This window comes from Nicotiana attenuata, chromosome 8 (assembly GCF_001879085.1).
Source record: "Nicotiana attenuata strain UT chromosome 8, NIATTr2, whole genome shotgun sequence".
In the NCBI taxonomy this organism is placed as follows: domain Eukaryota; kingdom Viridiplantae; phylum Streptophyta; class Magnoliopsida; order Solanales; family Solanaceae; genus Nicotiana; species Nicotiana attenuata.
This window is the reverse complement of record NC_031996.1, coordinates 43,019,916-43,041,852: the sequence shown is the minus strand read 5'-3', so window position 1 is coordinate 43,041,852 and position 21,937 is coordinate 43,019,916. Positions and strand designations below refer to the sequence as shown.

The 21,937-nt window shown below is 41.0% G+C and overlaps 1 protein-coding gene across 1 annotated transcript; it reads right to left on the bottom strand.

The window, feature by feature from the left end:
• On the bottom strand, positions 12,676–14,032 carry LOC109231347 (dnaJ homolog subfamily C member 2). Its single transcript, XM_019396982.1, has one exon. It carries the CDS (start codon positions 13,922–13,924, stop codon positions 12,956–12,958), a length of 969 nt encoding a protein of 322 aa, XP_019252527.1. The 5' UTR covers positions 13,925–14,032; the 3' UTR covers positions 12,676–12,955.

Genomic DNA, 21,937 nt, shown 5'->3' with positions numbered 1-21,937 from the left:
AAGGACGCACTGGAGTAGGCATGGAATCAGAATTCATCAAGTTCATTAAGCTGCTCCACACGAAGATTTGCTGCCACATCCCATTCAAGATTCAGCTTCCTCAAAGCCCACATGGCCTTGTGCTCTAACTCAACCGAAAGATGGCAAGCTTTCCCAAACACCAACCGACACGGAGACATACCAATCGAGTCTTGTAAGCAGTCCTATAAGCCCATAGAGCATCATCCAATTTCCTTGACCAATCGATCCTATTTGCATTGACCGTTTTTGATAATATACTCTTGATTTCCCTGTTTGAGACTTCCACATGGCCACTCGCCTGAGGATGATAAGGAGTAGAAACTTTGTGATTGACACCATACTTTGCAAACAAAGTGTCAAAAGCTCTATTACAAAAATGCGACCCTGCATCACTTATGATTGCACGAGGAGTGCCAAACCTAGTAAAAATGCTTTTTGAGAAACGCAACAACACTCTGGGCCTCATTGTTGGGTAAAGCCACGGCCTGACCCACTTTGAAACATAGTCAACCGCCACTAGAATGTATGTGTTCCCACATGAACTTACAAATGGGACCATGAAATCAATACCCCACACATAAAAAATATCAACTTCTAGAATGGTGTTGAGAGGCATCTCATCTTTCTTCGAAATTCCACCTGCTCTTTGACATTCGTCACACCTCTTCACAAGTTCACTTGCATCTTTATACAAAGTTGGCCAGTAAAACCCACAACTAAGAACCTTCGAAGCTGTCCTTGCCCCGCCATGATGGCCACCATAGGGAGATGAGTGACAAGCCTCTAAGATACTCAACTGCTCCTCCTCTGGAACACACCTCCAGATCACTCCATCGGTGCAAATCTTGAACAAGTACGACTCATCCCAATAGAAATCCAAACTATCCCGTTTGAGCTTCTTCCTTTGGTTAGAAGAGAGCTCAAACGGAATTATTCCAGTCACAAGGAAATTAGCAACATCCGCAAACCATGGCATATCATTCATCGACACAGAAAGTAATTGCTCATCGGGAAATGTATCATTGATCTCTAGGCCATCACACGACCTCCCTTCCTCCTCCCCCGGGATCACATTTCCAAGAGGGTCATTGTTGTTGTTTGCCGCCATTTTATACCTGGATTTGCGTCACCAAAAATATTAGTAGCCAAAACCGTTAGCTCCCCGACAAAGGCGCTTAAAAGTTGATCGGTGCCAACCCTGCACCACTATGGAGCGGCGAGAGCGGTCGATGCAGCTTTTACCCGAAAAGGTCGGGATCGAATCCACAGGGAGCTAGAATTGGGAATTGGATTCCTATCTAAACTAGCAATGCGTAATGTTCTTAATTATGCTTCCAATCATAATTGTTCTTTTGATTACTTCTACTTTTATACTACTGAGATGCTTAATTAAACTAAGAATACTTGCTAAAGGGTTGTTTAATAGGTAACGAGGCACTAGGGAAGTGACTTCCCCCTAGGTGAATACTTGACGGGTTCCTAAGTCTAAGGCAAAGATGTTATGTTTGAGATCACGATATAGCCATTTGCACGACACTACTCACTCTATACCTCTCGGTAGCTTGAGTGACTTTGCCCGAATTGACTTTCTCAAGATCAATTGGGTGTCGAAATTAAGCAAGCAATGTAGGCTCAAGTCGGGTATTACTATCTCTAGATTTAACCCTTTAATTGGGGCTATCAATCTCTTGAGTACACCCAATTTCTTGTTGGACTGATTTCCTAGACTTAAGCTCTCTTTCTCAAGAAGAGCCCAAGTCACTTAGGCACAAATTAGTGTTTGCAACCACTAATCCAACATACAAAACACAAATCAGTCCAAATATCAACTACCCATAAACATCTAAGCATTAAAACACAAGTCCCATCAAATACCCATTCTAGGGTTGAGCCACAAACCTAGCTAATGAGTCTAGCTACTTATAATAATGGAAGAAAATAAGAAATTAGATGAAGAATAACCCATAATATTTAATTACAAAATAAGATAATGAAGATTCAGCGTAAATGTAACTACAAATTACTCAAAATGGAACAAAAGAGTCGTTCACGTGATCTCCTCAAAGTCAGATTATAAAAGATGACCTAAAAATGTGAAAAGAAAGTATTTATACTATGCTGAATTTTCTAGACAAAAATACCCCTGACGAGGTAATGCGGTCCGCACAAAATGCACCGCGGACCACGCTGAGGCTTTTTGGCTTGACTTTGCATTCTCTGAATCTGGCCATCGCGGTCCGCATAAAATGCACCTCGACCGCGGTGGCTTCAATGCGGTCAACACAAAATGACTTGCGGACCGCGCTGGCTTCAATGTCCATTTTTCATAACTCTCTGAATCTCATCTCCGTGGACCGCATAAAATGGTTTGCGGCCGCGGTGAGGCTACTGCGGTCCAAACAAAATGGTTTGCGGCCGCAGTGCTTGAGTTACCAAAAACTGCACCTCTTTGAATCTCATCATTGCGAACCGCACAAAATGATTGCGGCCGCAGTGGATCTGTTTTAAATGTGCTTGGACTTGTCCTTGGTACTTGTGCGTGTTTCACTCTTTTTTGAGTTGGTTTTGATTAATTGCCATCTTTTTGACCAAACCCTGCAAACAAGTACGACATGTAAGCCTTTGGGACTATTTTGTATACATTTTTAATCAAAACTCAAGTAAAAAGGAGTGTAAAATGAACTAGAATCCCTAGTTATCATGTATTTGCTGGGAACTAAATTCGTTGTGGGGACGCATAATGTGGCTAATCATTTTTCAAGTCACAAAAAAAGCTATGTCCGAAGTAGGCACGTTGACAAGAATTCTTGGCAGAATATGATTTTATTTGGGAGCACAAGCGGGAAAGCACAACCAAGTTGCTGATGCATTGAGCCGAAAAGAGGTATTTGCTGTTGTTTATTCCATTAGTCGACTTGAATCTGATTTTCATGATAAAATCAAGTCGTTTACTGCTAATGATCCATTGTACATCAAGACAATGAATCATGTGAGAGAAGGGACAGTAAGGCGGTACTGGATCGAGGACGATCTCCTCTATTTCAAAGGGGGGAGACTCGTGGTGCCACTTGGTGATGGGTTGCGTCGTGACCTGCTGAAAGAGATGCATCATACTCTATGGGCTGGTCATCCAGGAATTGAAAGGATGATGGCCTTGCTTTCCCGATACTACTTTTGGCCCAAGATGGAGCATGATGTGGAAGCTTATGTGAAGAGTTGCCTTGTGTGTCGGCTTGACAAAACTGAGCGAAAGAAGGAGGCAGGTTTGATACAACCTCTGCCTATTGCAGAAGAAACATGGAAATTTGTTTTGATGGATTTTATTAGCGGGTTCCCTAAAGTTAATGGGTTGTCTTCGATCATGGTTGTGATTGACAGGTTCTCTAAGTATGCTGTTTTTATTGCTGCCCCGACAGAATGTCCTTTAAAGGCTGCTGCTGAATTGTTCTTCAAGAATGTGGTTAAATATTTCGGAATGCAAAAGGATGTGATAAGTGACAGGGATGCACAATTTACAGGCCGGTTCTGGACTTATTCGTTCAACTTGATGGGTACGACCTTGAAGTTTTCAACGGCGAATCATCCCTAAACTGATGACCACAACCATATGTTGGACGAATACTTGAGGCATTCGTGACTGCTAGTCGACGCAAATGGACAGATTTATTAGACTGTGCACAATTCTCTTATAATTTGCACAAGTCTTCAACAACGGAGATGAGTCCGTTTGAGATCGTTTTGGGGAAGCAGCCTGCACAACCAACAACGATTGCACAACAAAAGACAGGGTAAATCCAGCTGCCTACCGCTATGGTTGGGATAGACAAGCTATGATGGAACAAGCAACAGATAGCTTGAAAAAGGAACAACGAATGAAGGAATATGCTGATCGGAATAGGCGTCCATTGGAGTTCAAAGTTAGGTGACAAAGTGCTGTTAAAGCTTACTCGCAGATTTGGTAAAAGATTGCCAGCCGGGTTAGACATAGAGCTTTGGTTTCAAGGTATGATGGTGATAAGTAGGGATTTTGACTACTTATTTGCACTCTTTTACTTACATTTTAGCTCAAAAATGCTTAAAGGTATTCCCAAGAACTAATGAAATGTGCTTTCTTGCAGGAATATTGAGAAACGAGCCAAAGAAATGAAAATCAACTCAAAAGGGAGTAAAATCGGACAAAGACCAAAACAAGACAAAAAGGACCAAAGTGCGGACTGCACAATACTATGTGCGGCCGCAAACTCTAAAGAGCCACTAACAGAATCCCTTCATAAAGTGCGGACTACACAATTATTATGTGGACGCAGAAGACAAGAATCAGAGAGCTGTGTTTCGGGGACCTGAAGATGCGTGGACCGTACTATTATTGTGCGGCCGCAGAATGCAAAAGTACGGACGCACTCATAAATGTGCGGTCCGCAGAAAGTGCCAAGTTCCAACCCAAGATTAAGAGTGCGGCCACACTCAGAAACATGCAGTCCGCACAATCAGAGGAGATGCGGCCGCACCCCAGATTTATGCGGCCGCAGAAGGCCACCTTGTCAAGTTAGCTTCAAAGTGGGGAGCGCGCAAAGAATAGTACGGCCGCCCAACCTCCGCAGGGGCAATTTTGTCCGATAATTTTAGCTGGGTATAAATAGATCTTTTGTTATTTTTAGGTTAAGTTTGAACATAAAAAAGTAGATAACCATTTTTCTTTTACTGCTTTGGGCAACTTTGTAATAGTTTATCATTTTGACATTGGATTTTCTTCCCTTTATCATTTATTATGAGTTTAATCTTATTTTCTTCTTTAGTTTCTTCAATTTTCTCTATGAGTAGCTAAATTCTAGCTAGGTCATGACCCAACCCTAGTGTGGGTACCTAATGGGTGCTTGATTTAGGGCTTGTTTGTGATTGGGTTAGTGATATTTAGCCTAGTTCATGCTTGAATTTAAGAATTAATGGTTAAAAATATTGATTCATGCCTAATTGACTTAGTCTCTACATGAGAAAGAGAGACTAAGTCTAGGAAAACTCGGCTAACAAGGAATTCGGATGAACTCAAGAAATTGATAGCCCCAATTAAAGGGTTGAATCTAGCTAACACAAAAAATATCGTTCTCTAGCTTTTCATTTGCAAAAATTAGCATAATCATTAGAAGTAGAAAGAAACAACCAATCATGTGGAAGTGAATTTTGGGCAAATCATACACTTAGTCTAGATATATACCTAATCCAATATAAGCTCTCTCTGGAATCGATCCCGACTCACTTTGGGTAATTACAATTGCATCGACCGCTTCACAATCGCAATTAGTGGCGTGAATTTGGGCGACATCAATTTTTGGCATCGTTGCCGGGGAGCTAAAAACGGATTTAGCTATATATTTGTTTTTGTGTGTGATTTGTCTTCTTTTCCTTGCGAGTTACTAATCTTTTCGTGAAACAATTGTAGGTGATACAATGGCCCCCAACAACAATGATCCTCTTAGAAACGTGCCATCGGGGGATGACGAAGATGATGACCAAGTTGATGAGGTTCCTCTTGAACCTCAAGGAAATAGACGAGGCCGACCGCCTCAAGACAATGTTCCCGTTCCACCCCCACCTCCTCCAAGAGCGGTGACACACCGAGTGTTGCCAAATGAAGGATACGCAAGTGCCATAGTCCTGCCCCGCATTAGGGCGGGAAACCTGCAAATCACAAATGTCATGCTTACACTGTTGGAACAACGAGGATTCTTCACCGGAGCTCCGAGTCAAAATGCATACAAGCACTTGAAAGGGTTTGTTGACACTTGCTGGGGGAGTAAACAGACCAACGTATCCGAGGATGCTTTACGGTTGAGGCTATTCCCTTTCTCTCTAAGGGGGAAGGCCTTGGATTGGCTTGAAAGGTTGATAAACCATTCGATCCATACATGGGACGAATTGGACAAGAAATTCATTTCCAAGTTCTTTTCTCCTGGGCATATGGCAACTCTTAGAGATGAGATTCTAGCTTTCAAACAAAAACCCAACGAGCATTCGCATGAGATATGGGAGAAGCACCAAACAAGATCAAAGAGTGTCCCAATAATGACATGACAGAGGCTATGATTCAACAAACTTTTTATAGGGGGATCAACACTACCAATCCATGCGTGGTCAACCAACTTGCCGGTGGAAATTTCATGACAACTCCATATGCGGAAGCTTGTGAGGTCTTAGATGAAATGGTAGATACTTATTCGGCATGGCAAAGTAGAGAAAACGTTCCTCAAGGTGATCCAAATGTGATTCACTTGCATAATGAATTACATGATCATGGGCAAGCAATTGCCGAGTTGACCACCACAATGAATCACCTAGACAAAGCTCAACTTCAACAAGTGCAAGGTTCCAAGCAATTCAATGCAATGGAGGGAGTTAATATGATGGTAAACAAGAGAAGGCAAAAGGGTTCTCAAGTGCAAAACCGTGTTGAAAATTATGAGCAAGATGATAGTGGATTTGATCAAGATGGACAATACAATGAGCAAGAGGAGGAAGTACAATATGTGAACAACTTCCAAGGGTAAAGAAACAATAATCAAAGAGCAAGTCAACAACAATGGCGACCACAAGTAAATCAAGGACATTGGAATTCAAGCAATCAAGGTGGTTGGAACAATCGAAACAACCAAGGGAATTGGAACAATCAAGGCAATCAAGGAAATTTGAATGGTCAAATAACCAAGGCAATTGGAATGGCAATAATCAAGGCTATTGGGGAGGTAACAACCAAGGAGGGTGAAACAACAACAACAACCGGGGGTCGGGTTTTCAAAGGCCTTCGATGTTTCAACAACCGAGCAACCCGCTTCTTTATCCTTCTCAAGGTTCGAGCTCTTCCAACAATGAGATGGGACGAATCGAGAACATGTTTAAACAAATGATGGAGAAGAATACTGACTCCGATGCTCAACCAGCCTCTCACAACACTTCTATTCGTAATTGGAAGTTCAATTAGGCCAAATCTCGCAATCTTTCAACCCTCGTCCTAAGGGGGCCTACCAAGTGATACGATAGTGAAACCAAAGGGTGGGAACAACATGGGACATGCCATGGCCGTGACTACAAGGAGTGGAAAAGGTGGGGTTGCAACCACCTCAAGACAAAAGAAAATTATGGATAAGGAACAATTGGTACAAGAATATGAGATGCCAAGCAATGAAGTGCAAGCCAATGATGAGGTGAGAATTGATATTGAAGACAATGTGGAGGAGACTCAAGAAGAAGTGAACCCGTCTAGGGAGCACATTGTTGACATACCGGAACCGGCAGTGCTAAAGGCTAAGGCACCAATGCCAAGGCCTCCTCCTCCATACCCTCAAAGGCTTGCCAAGAAAAATAACGAGAACCAATTCAAAAAGTTTATTGACATGATGAAGAGTTTGTCTATTAATGTACCATTGGTTGAGGCCTTGGAGAAAATGCCGGGTTATGCAATGTTCATGAAGGACTTGGTGACCAAGAAGAGGTCAATGAATTGTGAGACTATAAAGATGATACATCAAGTGAGTGCAATTGTGCACTCAATGGCTCCTAGATTGGAAGATCTGGGCGCTTTCACAATCCCTTGTACTATTGGAAGCGCCGACTTTACCAAAGCTTTATGTGATCTTGGGGCAAGTATCAACTTGATGCCCTATTCGATGTTCAAAACTTTGGGAATTGGGCAACCAAGACCCACATCCATGAGCTTACAAATGGCGGATCGTACTATGAAGAGACCATTGGGTATTATTGATGATGTGTTGGTTCGTGTTGACAAGTTCATCCTCCCGGCGGACTTTGTGATTCTTGATTATGAAGTGGACTATGAGTTGCCTATTATTTTAGGTAGACCTTTCCTTGCTACGGGGAAGGCTCTTGTTGATGTGGAAGTCGGTGAGCTCACCTTCCGGGTGGGTGATGAAAATGTGGACTTCCATGTGTGCAAATCTATGAGGCAACTAAATAGCAATGAAGTTTGTTCGTTCGTGGACTTGGTGACGAATGTGATTATTGATGATGCTAGTGCCACAATAAATATTGAGGATACTTTGGAGGCCGTTTTGTTCAGCCTTGATGATGATGAGGAGAAGGATGGCCATGTGAAATGCGTGAATGCTTTGCAAGAAATGGGGTCGTACACTTATGAACTCCGCAAGTTATCCTTGGATCTTGAAAACCGGAAAACTCCTCCAATAAAGCCCTCAATCGAGGAGCCTCCCACCTTGGAGTTAAACCCATTGCATCCACATCTCAGGTATGAATTCCTTGGCCCTTGTTCTACTTTACCGGTTATTCTTTCCTCTTGTTTGACTAATGTGCAGGTAGACTCCACATTGGCAGTGCTATAAAAGAGGAAGAAAGCAATAGGATGGACATTGGCGGATATTCGGGGCATAAGGCCTGCCTTTTGCATGCACAAGATTATATTGGAGGAGGGTGACAAACCCTCCGTTGAACATCAAAGGAGGCTAAATGAAGCAATGCAAGAGGTGGTAAAAAAGGTGATCATAAAGTGGTTGGATGCTGGGGTTGTTTACCCTATTTCCAATAGTTCATGGACTTCTCCGGTGCAATGTGTCTCGAAGAAAGGGGGCATGACTGTGGTTACCAATGACAAGAACGAGTTGATTCCTACAAGAACGGTGACCGGGTGGATAGTGTGTATGGACTACCGCAAGCTCAACAAAGTCACAAGGAAAGATCATTTCCCACTTCCCTTCCTTGATCAAATACTTGATAGGTTGGTCGGCCGTGCTTTCTATTGTTTCCTCAAAGGGTATTCCGTCTACAATCAAATTCTTATTGCTCCGGAGGATCAAGAAAAAATTACTTTCACATGTCCCTATGGCACTTTCGCATTCTCGCGGATGCCATTTGGGTTATGCAATGCACCGATAACTTTTCGACGGTGTATGATGGCTATCTTCACCGACATGGTGGAGGATTTTCTTGAGGTCTTCATGGATGATTTTTCCGTGGTCAGGAATTCTTTTGATGATTGCTTTAAAAATTTGGATAAGGTCTTGGCAAGGTGTGAAGAAACGAAGTTGGTGTTGAATTGGGGAAATATCACTCATGGTCGAGGAAGGCATTGTGCTTGGCCATAAAATTTCAAAGAAATGGTAATGAGGTCGACAAGGCCAAAATATAGGTGATTTCTAAACTCCCACCCCTACATCCGTGAAGGGAGTGAGGAGCTTCTTGGGTCATGCGGTGTTCTATCGCCGATTCATCAAGGATTTTTCCAAAGTGGTGAACCCCTCATGTAAGCTTTTGGAGAAGGATGCCAAGTTCCATTTCACCGAAGATTGCATGAAGGCATTCGAATTGCTTAAGTTCAAATTGACTACTACTCCTATTATTACCGCACTGTATTGGAGCTTGCCTTTCGAGCTCATGTGTAACGCAAGTGATCTGGCGGTTGGAGCAATTTTGGGGCAACGAATCAACAAATTCTTCCGTCCAGTCTACTATGCTAGTAAGACCATGAATGATGCCCAAGTCAATTACACAGTGTCCGAAAAAGAGCTCCTTGCTATTGTTTTTGCTATGGAGAAGTCCCGCCCGTACTTGATGGGTACAAAGGTGATTGTATGCACCGACCATGCGGGGCTACGATATTTGATGAGCAAGAAAGATTCTAAAGCAAGATTAATGCGGTGGGTGCTTCTATTACAAGAGTTCGATTTAGAGATCCAAGACCGCAAATGTTGGGTTTGTATATTCTGCGAGAATAGAATAAAGGTTGGGTTTTACTCGTATTACTGTGTGTTGCTTACGTTTTGCAAAGTTTGAAATAATTCTAAGTCCTAAATTGTGTGTGAAAAAGTAAAACTGAGTGGCTTGAGGGTCAGGCTACTGCCGTGCAGTGCCATTTGCGAAAAGTTGGCCCTATTACACTTACACTTATTCGAATAGCTTTATTTTATGCAACTTATGTAACTTGAGAATCCTATCCTTCTTGTTTAGCTTTTGTTTTTTGTTTTGATGCTTCTCATCTATTTGACTTCACTATTGAATGAATATTTAAAAATAACGCGACACCCCCCCTACCCTGAACCAGCTCTTTCATATTCCTATTCTTTTTTTCTTGTTTTTTTTCCCTTTTAAATATATTTTTAAAAGGAAATCATGACTCTTTTGCCATATATTGTACCCTGAAATATTTATCCTGATTTTTTTGTTTATTTCATTACAATATTACCTACAATTATTGCCCGGGGACTTAACGTGTGGGTTTAAGCCAACGTCGCGTGCTCCAACCCTACCATGTATAAAAACCTAATATTTAAGTGGAGAAAAATAAAAGATCTAAGTTTATTATCCATCGCGTTTCGAACCATGATCTCGGTCATATCTCGGTTATCAAAATATAAAACAATATTACCTCCAACTCCAGATAAATACAAGCTCTGGAAGGTTTAGAGGACATTCCTTTAAATAGACCCCTTCCTTCACTAGAATAAATATGCACACATTGATCTCCTTACCCTCTTTCAAACTCACCAAACGACTATATTATTCCATTTATTTAACTAACTACTCAACATGTAGAATAAGCAAATTTGGAGCCAGAATGACAACTCTCTGTGTTATAAAAATCCCCAAGATAATCACATCAAAATATCAAATGTAATTACATGTAGCATAATAGACAGATTGGGTCATATGGAAAGAGAGAAATAAGAGGGCATTCGAAGGGCTAGACCAAGATTTTGTAAAACTGAAAAGTAGTCTTTTGTTCCTAGTAATTTCCTTTTGGTGTATCCATGAGGTCCCCTATTTGTATAGAAGATCGGATTTCTTTTGTGGAGAACTATATTTTGGTGTAGGTTCTCTACCTTTTTTGATATACGACTTGTATACGGGGTTTCTCCATCATCAATAAAATCATTTACCTTTTAAAAAAAAAAAAAAATACAATAGACAGTTCCCACCCATGAAGTACCATAGCAAATTAAAGTCAGATCATGGATATGCACTTGAACAGAGCTTTTCCAAACATAAAAGGAGATTTACAGCATCATCACACAGTCAAAGGTCACATAGTAGGAAAGCAACAGGTATACTGGAAAGATAGGAAATTAATTGCTGTAACACAGAGAATACAGTTGCTCGAGAAATTAAGGGGGGAACACGCTTTTTTCTGTGTTCATGTTGTAACTAAACCAAGTAAAGAGAGCGAAATGAGATGTCTTTTCTTCGTGCCTACTTTCCAATGAGCAGCAGAGGAAAAAGTTATGGGTGGTAGTAGTAGGTATCAGCAAGAACTGCAGATACAAGAATGAGCTAGGATTTTGGTTGCAGCAACGTACAAAAGCCAAGGAAGAAGTGAAGACACTGGTGGTGGGTCAAAAGAGGGAGGAAAAAGAACATGGACGAGGGGATTCTGATAGCAGCCAATGAGAGTTTCATTTGATTTTAGTTTATCATTTTACTGAAAACAGGTATGCTAGGGTTCGACATGATCATCACCAGCTAACCTAAAAACTAGCCTAAAGCAACATTAATTGCTTACTTCTTGTCACTTAGTTCTTATGGAATCATTTTTCATCAACTTAGATGAGTTCCTCAAAATCACCCTTATTTCCACCGTTGATTCACTTATCTGCCGGCTTACAATCCCTCAAAGACCTATGATTCAAATCTTCAACGCTCATCTTCTTACCCAGTTCCTCTGCTTTCTTCGTCACAATCTCCACTCTGTCTCCCTTTAAACCCCTCTGCTATCAACCTCCCAATTTGCCAGCTTCCCGTCGTTGCTGGTTATGAAGGATCCTAGGGTTTCAATAGTTCCAAATGTGATGCATTGAGATGGAGTCTCTACAAGCAAATTACTAACTGAGATTAGCTGGATTCTATATTCAAAACCGTAGCTATAAGTATACCAGTTTTGTATAGTATTCTCTTCCTTGTTAACAGGTAAGAAAAAGCATGGTCAGCTTCTCATTGGCCATAATTAGGTTGAGGGATGCAGTGCCAACATCTAAAATTAGACTAATACTAGGACTACTGGGCAAACACCTCTGATTAATTCATCGGACAGCCTGCAGCAGCCAACAATGGTGGGTGGACGGCTCCACTGAGTGTTGTCGTTGGATTTCAAAGTTTCAAACCTAAGGTCCTTCAGGTTGTTACTCATAAAACCTGAATTACTGACTTCCCCTTGGTTACAAAGTTCAACAAGATGATCTATAGCTAGCCTAATCGAGTAGCTTAAAATTTCCTTGCAGACTATCATTCTTATTAACTTGTGATAAAATGCCTATGCATTCTAGTTATAAAGTCAATCTTGGTAATAATCAATAGCCAAGTTGATCTATTCACCAAATTGCTCCAGTCTCTCTATTGCCTCAAATTCCTGTGGCTGGAGCATAATCGGAAAAGTTAAAATCACATTTACTTTTCTGCATCAAGCTGACTATTCTATACCACATAATGGTTGCACAAGCAACTTATTCTAGCAAGTAGCAAGAAAATCAACTAAAAGAGTGAAAATGTAACCTCTAACAGTTTGAATCGTCAAAGCATTTTGATTCCGAGCATCACACAGTACCAAGATCAAATATTTGACATCAAACATCAAGAAGTGATCCTCAGTAAATTGCAACTTAAAATTGGGACGAACAACCCCATGCTTAGCAAGTTAGCATATGCACAGTAAACTCAATCGCCACAGAGTGGTAATGTATTTATTCATATAAAAGATTGTCAAGTTACATATTACAAAGAACAATATAACTCAGTAACTTTCTAAGTGAACAACTGGTTGTGTATCAGTTGCTTCCTCAACTAATAACAAGGCCAAAAAGTAGAGCTCTTAATTCTTTAACAAATAAGTAAGTAGCCTTATACGAAAATTTGTTACCTCTGCAATAAAGCGGAAAATTGACCTATAATGATATTCAAATCAATAACTGCTCTTATGCCTCCCCTAAGCTTCAGCATTAGCAGACTTAGAACTTCTAAAATCCTTCTTCAACACAGTCATTCTTTTCATACAAGCTGCTTTACTCCTCCCAGGCACAGCAGCTGCAATTTTCTCCCACCTCATCGCCACTTCCTTCGGAAATGTCTTCAATGCATTAAGCAAAGCCAAATCCTCTCCACTACTCCACCCATTCTCCACCACCTTCTTCACCTCCACATTCTCAAAATCATCCTCATTTCCACTCTCACTTCTCTTATCCACTTGCTTCCTATCCTTCAAGAACCTCTGATACGAATCCTCATCGCTCATTTTCTTTTCGCCTAATTCTTTAGCTTTCTTGATCACATTTTCCACTCTGTATCTCCCATTAAACCCCTCCGCAATTGCCTCCCACCGCCCCGGTTTCCCCACCGGGTGCTTCCCCATCATCTTCCTCAACAACTCCTCATCTCCTTCGCTCCACTCGCTCGACCCATTAATTTTCTCTGAATTCGCAACCGATCCATTAATTTTAGCCGAATTTACTACCGACCCATTAATTTTCTCCGAATTTGCCACCGACCCATTAATGTTCTCCGGCAGTACGGGCTCAAAGTCGACGACTTTCTTGGTGGGTCGGTTGGATCTTCTGTTGGTTTTTTTCGCATCGGTTTCGGAATCAGAAAGATCGTCTTTCGGCGGGTCTTGGATGGGAGGTCCAAGTCCGATCCGGATGTCACCGGCAGTGACGGAAAGTGGGGCAAAAGGGCCAATAAGGAGGGAAAGAGAGAGCCAAATGAGAAGGGATCCGAAGGGTTCAATGGTGAAATAGAGGAAAGAGAGAGCGAAGAAGAGGAGGGAAAGGGAGATGGAGATGATGATTCCGGGTCGATATAGAGACCGGGTTTGGGTTTCCGGATCGGAATTGGATTGCTGTAATGGCTTGGATTGGAGGAGGAATCTGGGTCTGGCGTCTTCGTCTAGGAACTCCATTGTCAAAGGCAAGACCGGTGCCTGAAAGAAGTACGCCCTGATGTTTACTTTTCTCTTTCGTATTTCATACTACCAAATTTGTGCTAAAATAAGTACTCTAACATATACACTTGAAATAATTAATGAACGTGCCAAAAAGTGTTATGTACTACTATAATAAAATGTCACCCAATTTCCCCAAAATAAAATAAGTACCAACTATATCATGCTCGCTAGAATTAATGGCCTAAATATGAATTTGGGATGTAGGTTTTATATAGTTGGTAAATTTTTATTAGGAGCTTAAAAATAATTAGATTATACATTTTCTTTTCTCCAAATAAATTACATATTCTTTTTATTTTGTTGGGCAATAAATATGAGTTATGGTTAGTTTTACACTTATAGGCATGTGAAATATAGAAAGACCCAATGTATCTCGTAACTTATAAGTTGGTCAAATTAATTTCGGATACCGAGGCTAATGAGTACCCTGATTTTTCGGTGAAGCAAACGAAGCAAGGACATCGCGAGGAGTCGGAATCGAGGCTAGGAGCCTTTCGCGTCAAGGCTAGTGCTGTTCAAAACCGAACCGAACCGTTGGCTTATTGGCTTATTGGTATTGGATTATCGGGGTAATGGATGGTGAACGGATTGAGATTTTATAATTAACGACTTAACGGTTTGGGGACGGATCACTCAATTTTCTTATTGGGTAAACCGTTAACCTGTTAAGAATTTTTCTATTTACACGTTCCAGCAGATTTAGATTATGACTTGCAGTAGAGTAAGACTATGTTGCCTTAGATGACATTTGAACTAAGTAACTTAGATGCCTTTATAATAACCAAATGAAAAATAAGTGGAAACTAATAGTAAGAAGTTAGAAATGCATATGTATTCTGTGCAGTAGTGATAGATTTTTGTTTTCATAACAGAATTTTACCAGCTATATAATAAAATTGTTTAATCAATACTTTTCAGAAAATATGCATGAAAATTGAGACGGTACAAACACTCCAAGATAGAACCAAAGAAAACATCAACACAACATCTCAAGATAGAACTAGAGAAAGAGATCTATGATTTGAAACCGTTTGGCATTGATTGAATGATTGTTAAAAAAGTTTCTATTTGATTTAATTGATAAACCGTCCGACAATCGTTAATTCGATACCAATCCGCCAGTTGTCTTATTGAATGGCTAGCGGATTACAACATTTATAATTCGATAACTGATAAGCCAAATCGCTAAGCGTAATTATCCGCCCGATCCGCTCGATAAGCACCCCTATTCAAGGCCCGAGCAAAACACTTGCCCTCGGAACCATCGAGACCATGCCCCCCCAGTACGGTTCGAGTTCCACGACCTCAGAGAACATTACCAAACTGACGGGCACGCTTAATGAAGGGCCATGGTATTCGTGTCCAACCGGATATTACAGCGTGAATCTCGGCCCGTATCGGCGGTGGATCAGCGATTAGCGAAAGGAAGATCATTACCTTTCTTAGAATTGTACTTAGGGTAAAACTCCCCTACTATATAAAGAGGAAGCTGATTATTCATTAGGGACACTGTAATACGCATACCAAGGTAATATACATTTATTTTTTTTGTTCTAAAGGTTGCTCAAAGTTAATTTTGTTCATAGCCCTTCATAAGTGTTTGGTTTCGAGTCGAAGGCAGGCTAAGTGTTTGGGTCATAACCGAGTTCGAACTTGGTACTACTACCGGTTTGACCGTTTATTCTATCTTTAATTTTCTTATTAACATCATTAATCTTTTGTATTGAATTAGTCCATATATTCTTTAAAATCGTGTATAAATTCAATTGTTATCATTTTTATGGGTAAATATTTTGGCGCCCACCGTGGGGCTAAGGATAATACTACTAATTTGATAGAAATTTTCATAACGCACTCTGTTTGACGCTTGTTCTTTGAGATTTTAATTTCAGGTTAACTTAAGAATGTCAAACTCTCAATCTACTCACTTGAACGTTGATGCTGAGTCTGGCCACCATGGCGAAAAAAACAATATAGTACCTAGCAATGAGGTGCCCCATGTCGACCCCAACGGAGTCCTAGTTGCAGACCCAATTGATGCCAACTCACATGTGGCCATCGATGTAAACCTGCCGACCGACCCCGAGAACAACGTTCGCAGAGGAGCCAATTAAACAGCTCGGGGTACGCATGACGGTGAAGGCGACGAGATTAATCTGCGGGTGATCTTCGAAATGTTACAAGCCCAATAGGCGGCGATAGCCCATTTGCAGAACCAAAGCCGCGCTCTCGGCAGAGTTGAGCTCGAACTATCTCGGGAAAACACCCGAAGAAATGAACAAGTCACGGAGAGCCAGGAGAAATTGAGCCCGGGACCAACCCCGAAAAAATAAAGATGCTTAAGGACTTGACGAAGCGGGTGGAATCAGAGGAGAAGAAGATTGAAACCAACGATAAAAAAGTGGAGACCTATAACTTCAGAGTTGATCAAATCTCAGGAGCACCCCCGATATTCAAAGGCCTGGATTCCAAGAATTTTTTCCAAAAACCTTTCCCCGCGAGCGCGGAACCGAAGCCAATCTCGAAGAAGTTTCGTACGCTCGTAATTCCGAAGTATAACAGAACCACGGATCCGAATGAGCACGTGACCTCCTACACGTGTGCCATCAGGGGAAACGACTTAGAAGATGACGAAATCGAGTCGGTTTTACTGAAGAAGTTTGGAGAAACCCCGGGAAAAGGAGCAATGATATGGTATCACAACTTACCCCCTAATTCTATTGATTCGTTCACTATGCTTGTAGAGGCCTTTGTAAAATCGCACGCAGGGGCCATCAAGATCAAGACCAGAAAAACGGACCTTTTCAAAGTAAAACAAAGAGATAGTGAAATGCTTAGGGAATTCGTGTCGAGATTATAAATGGAACGAATGGACCTGCCTCCTGTTGCGGGTGATTGGGTCGTTTAGGCATTCACTCAAGGACTCAATCCCCAAAGCTCCTTGGCTTCACGGCAGCTGAAACAGAATTTGATAGAATACGCGACAGTAACCGAGGCCGATGTCCATAACAGGTTCCAATAAAAAATCAGAGGCGAGGATGATCAGCTCGGGGACCCCTCCGGGTCCGTTTTGTAAAATATGGCCCATGTATGGTTTATAAATTTTTTGGTTTAATAAATATATTTTGTTATATTAATATTTGAAAGAAATTAGGGGAAGTTAATTATGGTTATAACTCCCTCTAACCCACTTTGATGGAAAGTGAGAATTAACTGATGGTCCCTCTCTTTGCCTTTTAAAAGAAGAATATCGTTAATCCATCAATATCTATTCTGAAAAGAACATAGAAAAGGTAAAGAGAGAGAAGTACTAATTTTCTCAAGAATAGCAACTCTGAAAAAGGCTGTCACGACCCAAACCGATGGGCCGCGACGAGTGCCCGAATCCGACATGTCGAACATCCTTAAGCATGCGTTTAAGATATAGACATGAATAACATACGTGAGGGTAACCTATCCAAAAGACATATGTACATATACATGCGGAATACAATGGGCGAGCCGGCAAGGATGCTATAGACAACTATATACCCAAAACTAGAAGCCGACAAGGCCACATACTATCCAACTATACATAATTGTCTATAGACCTCTAATAGAAAATACAACTGTACAAGGACGAGACTGGGCCACGTCATACCCATATATGTATACAAGCATATCGTACCAAAATCAAAAGCAGCTCCGGATCAAGTGGAGAAAGCCAACTCTCGCTGATCAAGAATCCTAACCAGGGGGACCGTCAGCTTGCCTTCCTGCACCTGTGGGCATGAAATGCAGGCCTCGGGAAATAGGGCATCAGTACGAATAATGTACTGAGTATCTAAGGCATGAAAATTAGTACATAAGAGACATAGATGAAACATGGAATAAGGAATTCCGCCTGTATGTCTAAATAACTTTGCAAATTCTGAAACAATTATAACATCATGCGCGTGCATGTAAATGTCGTGTCATGCATAGGTATAGGTGTACATAACATCATCAAGCCTATGAGGGCATCCCATCATATATACCAACTGATCAGGTGGTGGTGCGTATATAACGCCGTAACCTTTTTCCATATCCCATATATATATAAATACGTGTACATAACGCCATCTGGTCATGGGTCAATGTATATGTATAAATGAATGAAATGCATGAAAATATGTTAATAATCTCAATATTTCTTTCGGATAGACTTTATCAACTGCGTATTATTCTAAGACCCATGAAAAGAAGATATAATAATATGTTACATGGGGAATCAAGAACATAGAGACCCTTAGTATTTCTACGAATAGAGTCGTTTATGAAAACTATGCGTTTGCTCGTTTTTTCTGTATAATTTAGATCATGCCAAAAAGAAAGAAGGGATAGCCTTAACATACCTGAAGTAGGAAAAAATCCGTGTGATATTCTTTAGAAGCTTTACACCGTACTCCTTTAAAATTGTAAAATCTCCGTTCGATTTATTAAGGATCCGTACCCTTCTATGTTAGCTTTTGATTGCTTTCAACGTTGGCTTCAGGTTGCAGTGAAAAGTCTTCTAGTGTCAGCACCAACAGAAGCAAAAATAGGATTTGCATGCACGCTTGGTTTATAAATTTCAGAAACTTCAATTGTACCCAACGTCACAATGGACTTATTTGATGGCTTGACAAGATTTTCTTTCTCAACGTACTGGAACACTATTTCAGAGGCTTCAGATGGTCTCATAAAGAGTCTTTTCTATTCCCTCAAATGTTGGAGATATGAATCTTTTAATTTGTTAGAAGTTATGTAGCTTTTTTTTGAATTTCAAGGCTTTCATTTTAACTGGTTGCCACCTAACCCAACATGACTAATGAGTCATTTGTTTGGGTGGTGGCTTTCTGCCACGTGGGGTGGGGGTGGAGTTTTAATCTTATCCTATAACCAATTAATTAATTAGGTAATATCTCGCTACCCGATAATAAATTAATTACACACATAATTATGAATTATCTCAAATTACTTACAATTCTATTTATTTTTAATACACTTTATACATCATACTATCATGGTCATATGGTACCTTGTATGGTACTAGTCTATAAATATCGGGTATTATAGCTCGGACCGTATTTTATCCCAAATCAACAACTTTCAATGAAGCTCATTTTCTTTAATTCGTATACCCTTTATCCTTCATGGCACTTACTTATCGCTTGTTATAAATAGCATAAATATGTTAACCTCAAGATAACCTCATCCCTGTGTCTACGTCGATTAGCTGAAGACGAAACTTTAATGTACGAAACGCGAGATGTACCATCCTTCCCCCTTAGAAACATCCGTCCTCGAATTTTCAACTCCCCGAGATCTATATAAATTTGGCAGAGTCGTCTTTGTAACAATACTACTACCAATCCTTCCTGTAGAAACTCAATGATTTAACGCCACACAGGACCGTAATCATCAATAACGACAATGGCCTCACACGAGCAATGGCAATAACTAACACAAGAATCCATACACGTACTTTAAGGTTGTGATGTCTCAGTCGGACCCTTCTCTGGAGGAGGAAATAAGTAGGGATATCTAGACTTCATGTCTTCTTCGGCCTCCCAAGTCCTTTCTTCCACATTATTGTTTCTCCAAAGTACTTTCACCGAAGCTACGTCTTTAGTTCTTAATCTCCGAACCTATCTATCTAATATAGCAATGGGAATTTCTATGACCTGAACGTCGTCAACTGACACGATTCTGGAAGGATCTCTGATACATTTACGGAGCATAGACACATGAAAGACTGGATGTACAGACTCCAAGTCCGAAGGCAAGTCTAACTCATATGCTACCTGGCCTACCTTGCGTATGATCCTATATGGACAAATGTACCAAGGGCTAAGTTTTCCTTTCTTACCGAACCTCATAACACCTCTCATCGGTGATACCTTTAGGAATACTCAGTCGTCAACCTGAAACTCCAAGTCTCGCCGTCGATTATTCGCATAAGATTTCCGACGGCTTTGAGCTGCTAATTCCTTTCCTGTATAAGCTTAATTTTCTCGATTGCCTGTTGTACCAATTCTGGTCCTACTAACGTAGTTTCCCCAACGCGAACCACCCTATAGGCGACCTACACTTCTGTCCGTAAAGAGCTTCGTATGGAGCCATCTGAATACTAGAATGGTAGCTATTATTATATGCGAACTCAATAAGCGGCAGATGATCATCCCAGCTACCTTTGAAGTCTATCACACAAGCTCGTAACATGTCCTCAAGTGTCTGAATAGTACGCTCAGCCTGTCCATTTGTCTGGGGATGAAATGCTGTACTAAGACTTACCTGAGTCCCCAATCCATTTTGGAAAGACCTCCAGAAATTAGCTGTAAATTGAGCTCCTCTATCCGAGATAATAGATACAGGGACACCATGCAGTCATACTATTTCCTTAATATAAAGCCTTGCATAATCCTCTGCGGAATATCTAGTCCTAACAAGCAGAAAATGGGCTGACTTTGTAAGCCTATCATCAATCACCCATATCGAATCGAACTTACGCTGGGTACGAGGTAAGCCTATGATGAAATCCATATTGATTACTTCCCATTTCCAAGTCGGAATCTCCATAGCCTGCAATAATCCACCGGGTTTTTGATGCTCAATCTTAACCTACTGACAGTTAGGACACTGAGCAACAAACTCCGCTATATCCTTTTTCATTCCGTCCCACCAATATACTTCCCTGATATCATGATACATCTTTGTCGCTCCTTGATGGATAGAATAACAAGAATAGTGAGTTTCTCCCATAACCTGCCGACGCAACCCTGCAACATTAGGGACACATAATCGTCCTCGATATCTGAGGACCCCATCTTCTGCAATTTCAAACGATGTCTTCTCCTTCTGAGGGGTGGTATCCCTATAATGAACTAACACTGGATCCTCGTACTGGCGTTCCTTTACTTCAGTTACTAAAGAGGATGTTGCCGTATCTGAATAGTAATTCCAATATCACCTAAGTCCAGTAACCGAACTCCAAGACTAGCTAGCTGAAGAATCTCATGGGCTATTCTCCTCTTTTCTGGCTATCAATATGACAGGCTACCCATAGATCTATGGCTGAGGGCGTTGGCTACTATGTTTGCCTTCCCCGGATGGTATAAAATATCAACGTCATGGTCTTTAAGTAGTTCCAACCATCTCCTTTGACATAAATTCAATTCCTTTTGCTTGAGGATATACTGGAGGCGCTTATGATCCATATAGATATCAACATGAATGCCATAGAAGTAGTGCCTCCACATCTTTAGTGCATGAATCACCGCGACTAGCTCTAAATCGTGGGTCAGGTAGTTCTTCTCGTGCTTTCTTAGTTGTCTAGAAGCATAAGCTACAACCTTACCATGCTGCATCAGCACACAACCCAATTCAATGCCTAAAGCGTCACAATAGATAACATAACCATCAGTCTCTTCTAGGAGCGTTAGAACCGGTGCTGAGTTAATCCGTCCTTCAATGCTTGGAAACTCCATTCGCAAGCATCAGTCCATTGAAAATTTGTTCCCCTCTGAGTCAACTTTGTCAAAGGTGCTGAAAGGGAAGAAAATCCCTCTACAAATCTCCTGTAATAGCCTGCCAAACCGAGAAAGCTACGAACCTCCGTCGGTGTTATGGGTCTAGGCTAAGTATTTACTGCCTCAATCTTTTGTGTATCCACCCGAAATGATATGCCCAAGGAAAGCTACAGAGTTCAACCAGAATTCACATTTAGAGAATTTTGCATACAACTTCCCTTTTTGTAGAACTCTGAGCACAATACGCGAATGATCTGCATGCTCTGCCTCTGAATGAGAATACACCAATATATCGTCGATAAATACAATTATGAACGGATCTAAAAAGGGCCTGAACACATGGTTCATCAAACATGAATACTGCTAGGGAATTGGTTAAACCGAACGACATAACACAAAACTCAAAGTGCCCGTATCTGGTCCTGAATGCTATCTTCGG